The 12,222-nt window shown below is 42.6% G+C and overlaps 1 protein-coding gene across 1 annotated transcript in view; it reads left to right on the top strand.

Annotated features, from left to right (window-relative positions):
• The window catches only part of CACNA1I (calcium voltage-gated channel subunit alpha1 I), a 2,042,880-nt gene that overhangs the window by 704,766 nt on the left and 1,325,892 nt on the right, over positions 1 to 12,222 (top strand). The window contains exon 4 of the mRNA XM_082266478.1: positions 2,728 to 2,887. Coding sequence (XP_082122604.1) covers positions 2,728 to 2,887 — 160 coding nt within the window. The remainder of the gene's footprint in view (positions 1 to 2,727; positions 2,888 to 12,222) is intronic.

Genomic DNA, 12,222 nt, shown 5'->3' with positions numbered 1-12,222 from the left:
CCAACAATGTAGTGACCAGCATGCCCCCCCCACAAATTGACAATGTAGTAACCAGCATCCCAACCCATCAATGTAGTGACCGGCATGCCCCCCCCCCCAAAATTGACAATGTAGTAACCAGCATCCCAACCCATCAATGTAGTGACCAGCATCCCAACCCATCAATTGACAATGTAGTGACCAACATACCAACCCATCAATGTAGTGACCAGCATCCCAACACATCAATGTAGTGACCAGCATCCCAACCCATCAATCCATCAATATAGTGACCAGCATCCCAACCCATCAATCCATCAATATAGTGACCAGCATCCCAATCCATCAATATATTGACCAGCATCCCAATCCATCAATATAGTGACCAGCATCCCAACCCATCAATCCATCAATATAGTGACCAGCATCCCAACCCATCAATCCATCAGTATAGTGACCAGCATCCCAATCCATCAATATAGTGACCAGCATCCCAACCCATCAATCCATCAATATAGTGACCAGCATCCCAATCCATCAATATAGTGACCAGCATCCAACCCATCAATCCATCAATATAGTGACCAGCATCCCAATCCATCAATATAGTGACCAGCATCCCAACCCATCAATCCATCAATATAGTGACCAGCATCCCAATCCATCAATCCATCAATATAGTGACCAGCATCCCAATCCATCAATATAGTGACCAGCATCCCAATCCATCAATATAGTGACCAGCATCCCAACCCATCAATGTAGTGACCAGCATGCCGTGTCCCCTTCAATCATGCAGAGACCAGAGAGACTTACCTAAGGTTACAGCAGGTAGAAGAAGAAGTGAACGAGTGGGCGTCTGTGCAGCTAGTTCTCTGTGACTGAGCGCGGTGAGCAGCAGCAGCGCCGTGAGCCCCTGCACAGCTAACCTGTCACACGTGCCTGCACACCTGATTGGTTTGCTGTGCCGCTACTCACGGTGAGTAGCGGCACAGCGAACCAATCAGGTGTGCAGGCACGCGTGATTGGTTAGCTGTGCAGCAGCTCACTGCGCCGCTGCCGCTCAACCCGCTCAGTCACACAGTCACAGAGAACTTGCTGCACAGGCGCCCTCTCGTTCCGCTAGCGCGAGCAATTGCCACCCCAGCTAGCTCTCTGGCTCCGCCACTGATACTGGGGGGATGTGTATTGACAGTTCTACTAAGGTGTGTGTTGTATAGGGAGACGGGCTGTCTGAGAGCCAGTGATGGAAGTAACTGCATTAAAGTAAACGGCGTTACTTAACGCAGTTACTTTTGAGGGTAACGAGTAATCTATCTGATTACTCGTTCTCTCCTTGTAACGCCGTTGCCGCTACTTTCAGCTGCATTACTGCAATTACATCTACTGCCACCAGATGGCAGTAGATGTAATTGTAATTCCCCCCTCTCCTCTATGACCGCTGTCTGCGGTACAGGAAGTAGAAGAGGAGGAGACACGAGAGAATCGGCAGATGACGATGGCTGCAGAGGAGTGGAGATGATGGCTGCGGAGGCGGAGGTGCACTGCTCTGGCAGAACCTGCCTGGCTACATATCCATGGAGGGTTCTGCAAACTATGGAGATGACTACAGCGGGCGGAGGCAGATCGTTTTTCATGCTACGGAGCTGCGGTGTGGAGTACAGTAACAGGCAGCACGGCCACGGCACTGTGAACTTAAGAGCTGCCTCCACACTTTTCCATCTCCTCTCCCGGCCCCTCCTCCTCTTGCAGTGAGTTGCAGGGCAGACGACTGCTGTTTGTTTCTCCTCCTCCATCCCTCTCTGTAAACAATCCCCTGCCATGGAGTCCCACCTCCAGTCCAGCACAGATACAATCGCCGCTGAACTGGAGCAGATTAAGATAAGAGGGAGCCTGGGAGACCAGTATATATATATATACAGTAGATAGATAGCAATAACTCTGACAGAGGCACTAACCATTTCTTAAAATTGTCCGTAAGTGTGTCTTAAAGAAATTATGCAGATATGAGTTTATAAATAAGAATTATCACATTCTGAACACATTCTTAACTGTCCTATCCATTCCACAAATCAGATTTCTAAATTTTGCATGCACAGCAAGATTTAACTTTTACGTCACACTGTAGCATGTGGATTGTAATGAAAGTTTTTTCCATTTGTATGATGTGGTGTCCTCATTGCTTTTCATGTGCTGGGTTGATATTTTCTTGTATAAGGGGGGTTAAGACATTTGGGTATTTAGATAAACCCATTTGTTATAGGAAAGCCAAATTAATTTTTGTACTACCTTACTGACTGTTTAGAAATGTAAATGTATTTTTTAACTTCAAACGTAGTTTAGCCTAATTTTCATCCCCAAAATCAAAAGGGTTTTCTTCCAATTTAACAGAAGATTGGACCCCTGCTTGAGACTGTACCCCCCCCCCCCTTAACCTATACAAGTCTCCTTTTCACTGATTACAATTGTAGTATCAGGGTTTTCCTGTAGTAATATATGACATGAAATCTGGTATTGAGTATTGTAGAGAAATGTAGGTCCTAAATTTAAAAAAAGGTTTTAAAGCAAGGATCCACTTTTCCAAATTAAACTTATTTACATTTTTTCTTTTCATGAATGTTTGTTCTCTCCTTGTAAATATTCACCTTTCTTTTGTGTCGTTCTCGTGTTTCTTTCTGATACTTTTCGTTCTTGAAATTCCTCCTTTTCTTCCTCCTCTCTGCTCTTTTTGTCACTCTTTCTACACAGGTATGAGAATCTTGGTGAATTTGCTGCTGGACACACTGCCTATGCTAGGAAACGTACTCCTTCTGTGTTTCTTTGTCTTCTTCATATTTGGAATTATTGGGGTACAGCTTTGGGCTGGACTTCTACGTAACCGTTGTTTCTTAGAGGAAAACTTTACTATGTAAGTCAAATGCCATTCAAATCCAATGCATTGATTTGCACTATACTAATATACTTTCCAATACTGTATGTAAACACTAAAAAAAATGTTTTCTAATTATTTTATATTTACTTTTAGATATATTGGCTGTGATGCATTATGATGGCTTAAGTAATGATAACTTAACTAATGCTGTATAGACTATTTCACTTCTAAACAAATGTTCTTTGATTTTTTTTACAATAGTAAAATACCACATTATGGCCCCTAGATGGAACAGAGCATAGAAGATGCATATGTCTTTGTAACAAAAGATACAATGCAACAATTCTAGAGAAAATTTTCAAAAAAAATTAACCATTGGTTAAGTTTATTTGCTGATTCTGTATACCACTCTTTAGAATGCCACTGCAAATAATAAAAGAACACTCATTCTTCACTGAGAAGGGAAAATACCCTAAACAAAATACATTTTTGCCAAATTCACAAAGAAAAAAACAGGCATGCAGATTCACTGGGCTAGTGGCTATGCAAACTTTTTATAATTAAACTTTTAAAATTGCCAATAAAAGTAATTCTTATTTTATTTATAGATCAGGTTTATGAATAAGTCACAACAGGTTTAAGAATAAGTTGCCTTTTACAATAACCTAAAATAATACAAATTGGTCAAATAAAGCAATACAATACAATTTCAAATTGTAGCTATCCCTTAAACATGCTGTTCTTGACTTAAAGCTGGAATTATTACCAGTTCTGCCAGTTTAAATATATTTTTATTTTTGATTATGTCAGCTGCAAACAAAGATGCAAATGCTTCTTATGCCAGTTCACATTTGGTCTGCATGATGAGAAGACAGTAAACACATACTGTATATAAAGAATACAGGGTTGCCATCTTTCATAGAGTGCTAGAAGACATTTGTGCGTGTCTAAAATCTTCCTCTCTCTTATCACATTAGAATTCGTTTTTGCTTTCAGACACTCTACTGAAGGTCAATGTTGTATAGAAACTAAAAAGAACATTTCTTCTTATTTACTGCGATTTTCCTTTCCTGATGAGCTCCATGGCAGTACATATGGATAGACCCCACCCACCCCCAGCAGGAATAGAACTCCAACTCAAAAATGTGAGCCCACTCCAAGCTCGGTGTTACGTAACTAGTTCCTCCAGGCTCAGGTAAGTATGAAGAGCACACAATTCAACAGTAGTTAATGCTGCCGGTACAACATGAAGGTACTATTAGAAAACCATGTGGATACCTTGCAGATTGTTTTAGGTGACACTTGACATGCTGCTGCCCAAGATGCTGACATACTCCTGATAGAGTGCACTCCCACTCCTTCTGCTATCAACAACCCCTTGAACTTGTAAGCCAATGCTATGGTCTTCACTATCCAAGAGGCTATGATTGATGCTCTGGAGTCCTTACTTTCTTCTGCTGGAATGATATATAGATGATCAGAAGACCTGATGTCATCCATGTAAGATCTCAAAGTTTTGCCAACATCCAGATGGCTAGAAGAACAAAGGCAGAACTATCTATTGATTCATGTGAAACTTGGAATCAACTTTCGAGGTGAACCCCAACATTGGGACCAATACAATTCTGTCTGCTAGGAAGGATGTAAAGGATTCACAAAACCAAAGTGCTGAAATTTGACAGGCCCTTTCTGGCTGATGTAAAGGCCACCAAAAAGACAGTCTTCAAGGTGAGGTGCCAATATAGAAACGTCTACTTCAAATGTGTCTAAAGCCAAAAATCCAGCACCAGAACTTCAGTAGCTTTAAGTTTGGCTGGGCATGCAAAGAGGTCCAACTCCATAAAAAAATTTACCAGGCTGTGGAAGACTTGAGAGAGCAGGCACCACTTGTTGTCTAGGCGAGACCTTAATAATTGACTTGGTCTGTAAGTTGCTCTAGTATACCTAGTATGTATACTACTAAAAGATGACGAAGGATGTCCTGAGCACAATCCATAACTGAGGTCACTTCCTTTAGGAAAATAGGCCTCTGAGTGCCACCCTGTTTCTTGACATATTTCATTGCTGTGGTATTTTCCATGCTCAGCCAAACAGGGCCCCTCTAAACTAGATGTTGGAAGGCTAAGAGGGCTCCAAAGGATTCCTTCAACTCCAAGATATTGGAGAACACTTTTGACGTCAGAAAGGTCTGCCAATCTATTGCCCAATTTCCCTGGCAGACATCCCCCCCAGCTTGTCTGACTAGCATACAATGGAATTGTCAGCCAAGATATCGTCAAGAGGGGGCAACAACACAAAAGGTTCTATGTCTCTGTCCACCAAATCTGTTTCATGAAAGGGGTAATCAGAACATTGATTTGGATGGACTTATTATGTGACTATGTATAAGATCCTCCTTCTGCCACTGACTGAAGATGCTGCAATTAGAAATAAGCGTACTTTCCACTGGGCCAATTTGACCATTGGAATTGGGTCCATCATGGTCCCTATGAATTTTTAGCATTGCAAAGCCAAGAGAGACTTGGCCCCTAGAGCTGTAGCAATGAGAAATTTTGTGGGTGGAAATATTGCTTTGCGTGTCTATCCTTGCTCCCAGGTAAATAAGTTCTTAAGTTAGTGCAAAATGACTTTTTTTCCATAATAATTATCCAGCCAAATCTTTCCAAGGTGGAGGTACTTAACTTTCGGTGGAATAACAGTGTATCCCTGTCCTGGTTTAGTAACAAGAGGTTGTCAATGTAATGGTATATTTGCACCCCTTTTTCTCAAAGGGGGGCCACCAGGGCTACAGTGCTTTCATGAAGAGTTTGGACGATGTAAGGCCAAATGGAAGACAAAAAAACTGAAAGTTGACGTGGGCGGCTGAGAAGCGCAGAAATCTTTGAAAATCTGGATGAATGGAAATGTTTAACTAGGCATGTTTTAAGTCTATCTAAAGGGATCTAATCTCCCGAATGAACCACTTTCAGGACTGTTTGGAGAGATTCCATCTTGAAGTGCTCTTTCTTGTAATTTAAATGTAATTTTTGTGACTGTAGACTGGCACTTTTGTTGGATGAAGGCAAAGACGAGGTTGCTTGTAAAACCTCCAGGCGTGACCTTTGCTATGGTTTCCAAGACCCATCCCATTAATCCTTCACATTGTCCTCCCATATTTGCTGAAACCCAGACAACCTGGTACCAACTTTGCAAACATATGTGGGCAAAACCTCAGAAGGACTTTTGACCTTATTAAAAATACAATGTTTTTTTTTTTTTTTTTTTTTTTAGGTTTCTGAAATGATGAAGCATTGTTCCAGGGCCTACAAATTCTTAGTAAAATCTGTACTATCGTGCCTCCCCCCCCCCTGCCCTTTGACAGCCCTTTGAAATTAGAGTTTTTTTGCCTGAGTACTCTCTTGTCTTGGCGAAAAAAATCTCAGTTTCTCACCATTAGCCTTAGTGTTTGCAGCATCTAGGGATCTAATTCCACCCCCTGCTTAGAGGTCTGCTATCCATTGTCTAAGTCAAAGGGCCCTTCTCTTCATGGCTGCATTTTGCATTACTCTGGATAGGAATCTGAATATATTATTGACTGTTTCAGCCATAAAACTAGCAGATAACTTCAAGTTGTTCAAAGAGGCTAGTATCTAAGTTTTACTATGATCATTACCCACTGCTGTTTCTGAACTTCCAATGCCTTAGAAACAGAATCCAGAGACACTAAAGGCTTTTGTCAGTCTATCTGACAGCAGGTGGCCCATCTGCTGTCAGATTGATCTTTTAAAGATCTAGACTAATCTGCCTTTCCAACTTGTCTCTAAAGGTGACAGAATCATCCAAAGGCAGCGTAAAATTACTTGCCAGTCTCATTAGGGCTGCAAAAAAGCACAGGTTAATCTTAAAACATTTTCAAGTATTTGTCCCTTAAAGGATATAGCTTGGAAATGTGATTCCAAAATGAATATCCACTTGACTCCTTTCATCCATAATAATTTCCTTTTTTCATCCATAAAGGAGAAATTGTAACGCTCTTTCTTCATGTGCTTGCGGTATTTTATTTTGCAGTTCTTTCTCAGGATCTTCCCAAAGCAATGTCTGCTTTAACAATTTTGGAAAAGACTAAAGCCATGCAAAATCAAACCCATCAAACTGGCTGTAATCTCCTTCAGAGGATGAATCATCAGATGAGATTGACCCAGGAACCCCCTGGGGCTTCCATCTGGAAGAATTTTGTTGGGAAACCAAAGGTTGAGAGGTAAATGCTGATTGGTGGGCATAAGGCTGCAAATTAATTGTGTGTCTCAAATGACATGTCATATTAATGACACTACTTGATGATTGTCCAGCTCCTTAGCCTTTGTTGTTTTACTGAAAAAGATTCATGGGCTATCTTCCCAGATAGTGCTATGTTAAGGCAGGCACAGCACACATTTGGCCATGGTTGTGGACGATGGTAGGAATTTAACAACCTTGGCAAAGACTGAGGATAGCCCAAACTGGATCTAAAGCATCTGTTGATCCCAAAAAAGTTAACATAGAAAGATACAAGAACACGATAAGGGGAATGACACCTGCTTGTCTCCCAGGCTGCAAATATGCCCAAATGGCAAACCTAAACTGCCTGGAATGGGGTTGTGCTGCCAGGAGGAATGCACAGCCCCCAAGTCATTTGGCTGCTGTCCGTGTGCACGCACATCTTGACAGTCAGAATGCCTTGCACTCCAGACCACAGGAGCGGTGCTCCAGGTGGAGCGCACCATGGAGAAACATCTGCCAGTGTGCCCCCTTGTAGCACTAGAATTTAACCAGTTATGCCAGTGCCCCAAGAATGAACAGCAGGGTTTCCTAACCTTGCTACCTTTAGAAGCAAACCATAGAGGCAGCAGCCAGCCATCAGGTCGATAAGTAGGTGGACTGGCAAGCCTTTATCCCAGCAAGGTAGGAGAACTGACCTAAATCCAAAAAGGATTACTTACTTAGGGCGGGCTCAAACTTATGAGTTAGGGTTCTCGTAGAGCCATCAGGATAAGCAAGGTTGCTGGCTTAAATCAACCATATGCCAAAAACCAACTCATATAGGACTTTTAACAACTTCCTTATTTACTATATACTGACCCCAAGTAAAGCTTTGCTAATAGTTTGAAAATATTAAAAAATTACGGGGGCGTGGCTTGGCACGGGCAGGAGATGGCCGCTTGAACGAGGAGCTCCGAGAACGATCCGGTCTCCTTAGCCATCTCGGGCACTGAAGCACTCAAATATGGGCAGATCTACAAAACCTGGACACAGCACCAAACCCTCCAGGTCCGGAACCAGCAGCGCTGCAAAGCAAATACCGGATTTCTTCTCCTCACAGCTATCCAGCAGAAGAGGCTCTCAGGGACACAAGATGGCGCGGGCTGCATCCCAGGAGGATGAGAGAGAATACGACACCGACTCTGTGGCAGATACTGAGGACACGGTAGGAGATCCTGACATTTCAGATCCCCCTCTGAACTTTAAAAGCATGTCTGCAATAGCTGCAGACATAAAGAATTAATTCGCTGCTGCAATCATCGATCTGAAGGCAGACATCAACAGGCTTTCTGATCAGATGTCTGCTGTAGAAAAGGCGGGTAGACACAGAGACAGAGCCATTAAAAAATTGGAAGATGTCTCCCTCTCCCATTCCTCGCACCTCATAGCCATGAATAGGCAAATTGGGGATTTGGACAATCGGGGTAGAAGAAATAACGTGCGTGTTAGGGGGATTCCCGAATCGGTTGATAGAGAGCAGATCAAGCCAGCCCTAAGATCTATATTTAACAGCCTGCTTGAAAGACCAGAGGAATCCCCCATTGATTTTGAGAGAGCCCATAGAGCACTGTGCCCCAAGGCTCCAGACGATGCCCCCCCGAGGGATATAATTTGCTGCCTCTCGAGTCATCCGTTGAAGGAAGAAATTTTAATGAAGGCGAGACAGAACGATCGCATCTTATTTAACGAGCAAAATATACTGCTATTTCAAGACCTTTCCCCTATAACATTGAAGAATAGAAGGGCACTTAGACCATTGCTGGAGGTCCTCAGACAGAAGGAACTGCAATACAAATGGAAATTCCCTTTTGCTTTACAAGTCACGCATGGAGGGAGGCAACATTTACTTCGCACCCCAGCTGATCTGCCAGATTTTTGCGCAAATTTAAGACTTGGCGAAGTAGAATTGCCCGAATGGTATGCTGAATTCTTGCTGCCCCACTCTCCGGGCCATCCACATGAAGGGAATGATTCTCCGCCACCTCGCTCTCCTCATAAGAAACGGGGGAAATTCCAGAGGAGGCGCGATCTGGATTCGCTTTTTGGGGCCTCACCCAAAACCCCCAAAACACCGAAAAATCCTAAAGCCAGAGATCGTCCTTGAGAAACCTTTTTACTTTCTTATCTCTCCTCCACTGCGGATTACGTCTATGGGTTACTAGATGCTCTACAAAATGTTTTCCTTCTTTTTTCAATGCCCACAGATGCCTTACAGTTAATATTAATACAGACTGCCCATGTCTGACCTGTTTGAATTTTTCACATTGCTTGCCCGAGATCTTTCATTTCATGCTATACAATTATTTCATTTCATGGTTTGGCCACTTGAGGGCAGCAGGCGTTCACAAGTTTGTTTCTCAATCAGTTTCCCTGAAACTGAAGTCAATACAGTATTCCATCACTGAGTTTGAACCTGGTTCTTTTTACCTCCCTGAAGTCACCTAACGGATAGCCTAAATATACGTTTGAATTTGTCCATGCACTGTTACTTAACGGGCAACTACCCCTTTACAACTAAAGGAAGTAGACTCTATACTTGTCTTTGAGATAATGGCAGATATTAGATCCAAAGGCAAAGGCTGCTCAGGACCTTTATTCATATAACCTTATAGAATAGCAAGCACCTGACAGGATTCTTGGCCTAGGTCCTTTTTGACAGGGGTGATGGACAAAACGACTGTCATAAGTCCTTTTTTTTTCTTTTTTTTTTCAAAGCTGATATATTTGAGTATTTCATACCAGGCTATGCAGCTATGTTGCAGAAATCATATGTCTACTGTACGTCATATATGGCTGTACCCCATTTTAATGGTGCCTGCGGGGTGTATTATACTGGGCATTGACAAATTGGGGCGTTGAGAAACTACGATGCCTATAAGTGTCCTAAGTTTACTCTGTTATAGCATTCTCATACTATGAGTGGTTAACGCCAGAGAAATGCTGCTGCCTTCTAATTCTGTTACCATAATTGTTATTTTTTTTTTTTTTTCTTACGTTTCACATTATGGAGACACGGATTGTTTTCAGTTCGTTTACTGAATACTTTACATTTTATACTTATATTAGATTGATTAATCTCTTGAACTGTCTTCCACGGCCTCACCAGGATAGCCAGTGTTTTTCTCACATTATTAAACTGCTGTAGTTTATCCTTTATAACAGCGATCTCAACGGGACCCTAGCGAGTCCAGTTTGACATCGCACCACCTAGAGTCTTTCCTCTTTATCTCTACTTTTCTTACTTTCTTTCTACCCTCGTGTGACTCCCACTTCCCCATACTTACCTCTCCCCCAATCCACCTTTGTTTTAATCAGATTTTTATTCGTCCCATACCACTAGGCCTCGCTAAGTTCAGACTCCCGATTCAGGGGACCCATTGACGAACATCATGGTGTACTCACATTTAGGTAAGAACCCTTTTTTGATTTCTCACAACGTGAATGGTCTCAATACGCCAGAGAAAAGGAGGAAAATCTTAGGCGAACTTAAAAAAAGCGGACCGCAGATAGTTTTCCTCCAGGAAACACACTTTAACCGCTTGCCGACTGCGCACAGTATATTTACTGCGGCAGTCGGCCCCGGCCAGGCAGAGTGACGTAGGTCTACGTCGCTCGCCTGTCACTCCTTCCAGAGCCAATAGCGGGCGGGCGCGCGCCCGCTGAGGCGCGCGCCCGCCTCGGCTCGTTCACGGAGGAGTGCGGGAGTGTGACTGGCGGACCCGATGTCCGCCGGTCACACTACGATCGCCGCTACAGCGGGAGAAAGACAGAGCGGCTTGTGTAAACAAGCCACCTGTCAGTTCTCCCTGTGTAAAAGTGAAGATCAAACAGTTCTACTATGTAGAACTGTTGATCTTTGTTTTTACACTAGTAGACCTGTCCCTACACAGTTAGAATCACGCCCCTAGGACACACTTAACCCCTCCCTGTCCAATACTGTTAACCCCTTCCCTGCCAGTGTCATTTTTGCAGTAACAGTGCATATATATAGCACTGATTACTGCAGTAATGTCACTGGTACCCCCAAAAGTGTCAAAAATGTCAGTCAAGGGTCCGATCTGTCCGCCGCAATGTCGCAGTACCGCAAAAAAAATCGCAGATCGCCGCCATTACTCGTTAAAAAAAAAAACACCAAAAATGACAAAAATCTTTCCCTTTGTTAGTAAATGCGATAACTTTTGCGCAAACCAATCAAAATACGCTTTTTGCGATTTTTTTTACCAAACATAGGTAGCGTAAAACAAATTGGCCGAAAATTTTAAAAAATTTTGATTTTTACATTTTTTTTTTGGGGGAATTTCATATAAAAAAAAGTGAAAAATATTGTTGTTTTTGCAAAAATTACGCTCTTTTTTTGTTTATAGCGCGTGATCAAAAAATCGCACAGGTGATCAAATACCACCAAAAGAAAGCTCTGTTTGTGGGAAAAAAAGGACGTGAAATTCGTTTAGGTACAGCGTCGCACGACCGCGCAATTGTCCGTTAAAGTCACGCAGTAAAAAATCGCAAAATAACCCCTGGTCTTTAAGCAGGAAAATCCTCCGGTGGTAAAGTGGTTAAAGGAACAGAACATCCACAAATGACTAATAGGTATTTCCCCACAGCTTATTATGCAACCAACGAACTTGCTAAAACAAAAGGGGTAGCAATCCTCCTGCATAAGGACACACCTTTTGTTTATGAAAAGCACCAGGCAGATCCAAACGGGAGGTACATTTTTCTTGCGGGTACACTGAACAACAAACCGTTAACTTTAGTGAACGTGTATTTCCCAAATAAAGCGCATTTGACCTTCTGTGCCCAATTAATCACGGAGCTTAAAAGCTTTGCTCGGGGTTGTGTGATCCTGGGTGGAGACTTTAACATACCCCTTAACCCCCTGATTGACACCTCCTCGGGTAAATCTAGTGTCTCATATACCATCCTTAGAAAAATAAAACTCCTGTTACAATCTGTCACCCTCATAGATGTATGGAGAACGCTTCAGCCCTCCGCAAAAGATTATACTTATTATTCTGCACCGCACAAAAGATACACAAGGATTGATATGATTTTTATCACACAAAGAGATCTTGCAGAGGCGACGAGATCGG

The sequence above is a fragment of the Pelophylax lessonae genome (genome assembly GCF_965119305.1).
Source record: "Pelophylax lessonae genome assembly, chromosome: 8".
Taxonomy (NCBI): domain Eukaryota; kingdom Metazoa; phylum Chordata; class Amphibia; order Anura; family Ranidae; genus Pelophylax; species Pelophylax lessonae.
This window is presented reverse-complemented; position numbering and strand designations above follow the sequence as displayed.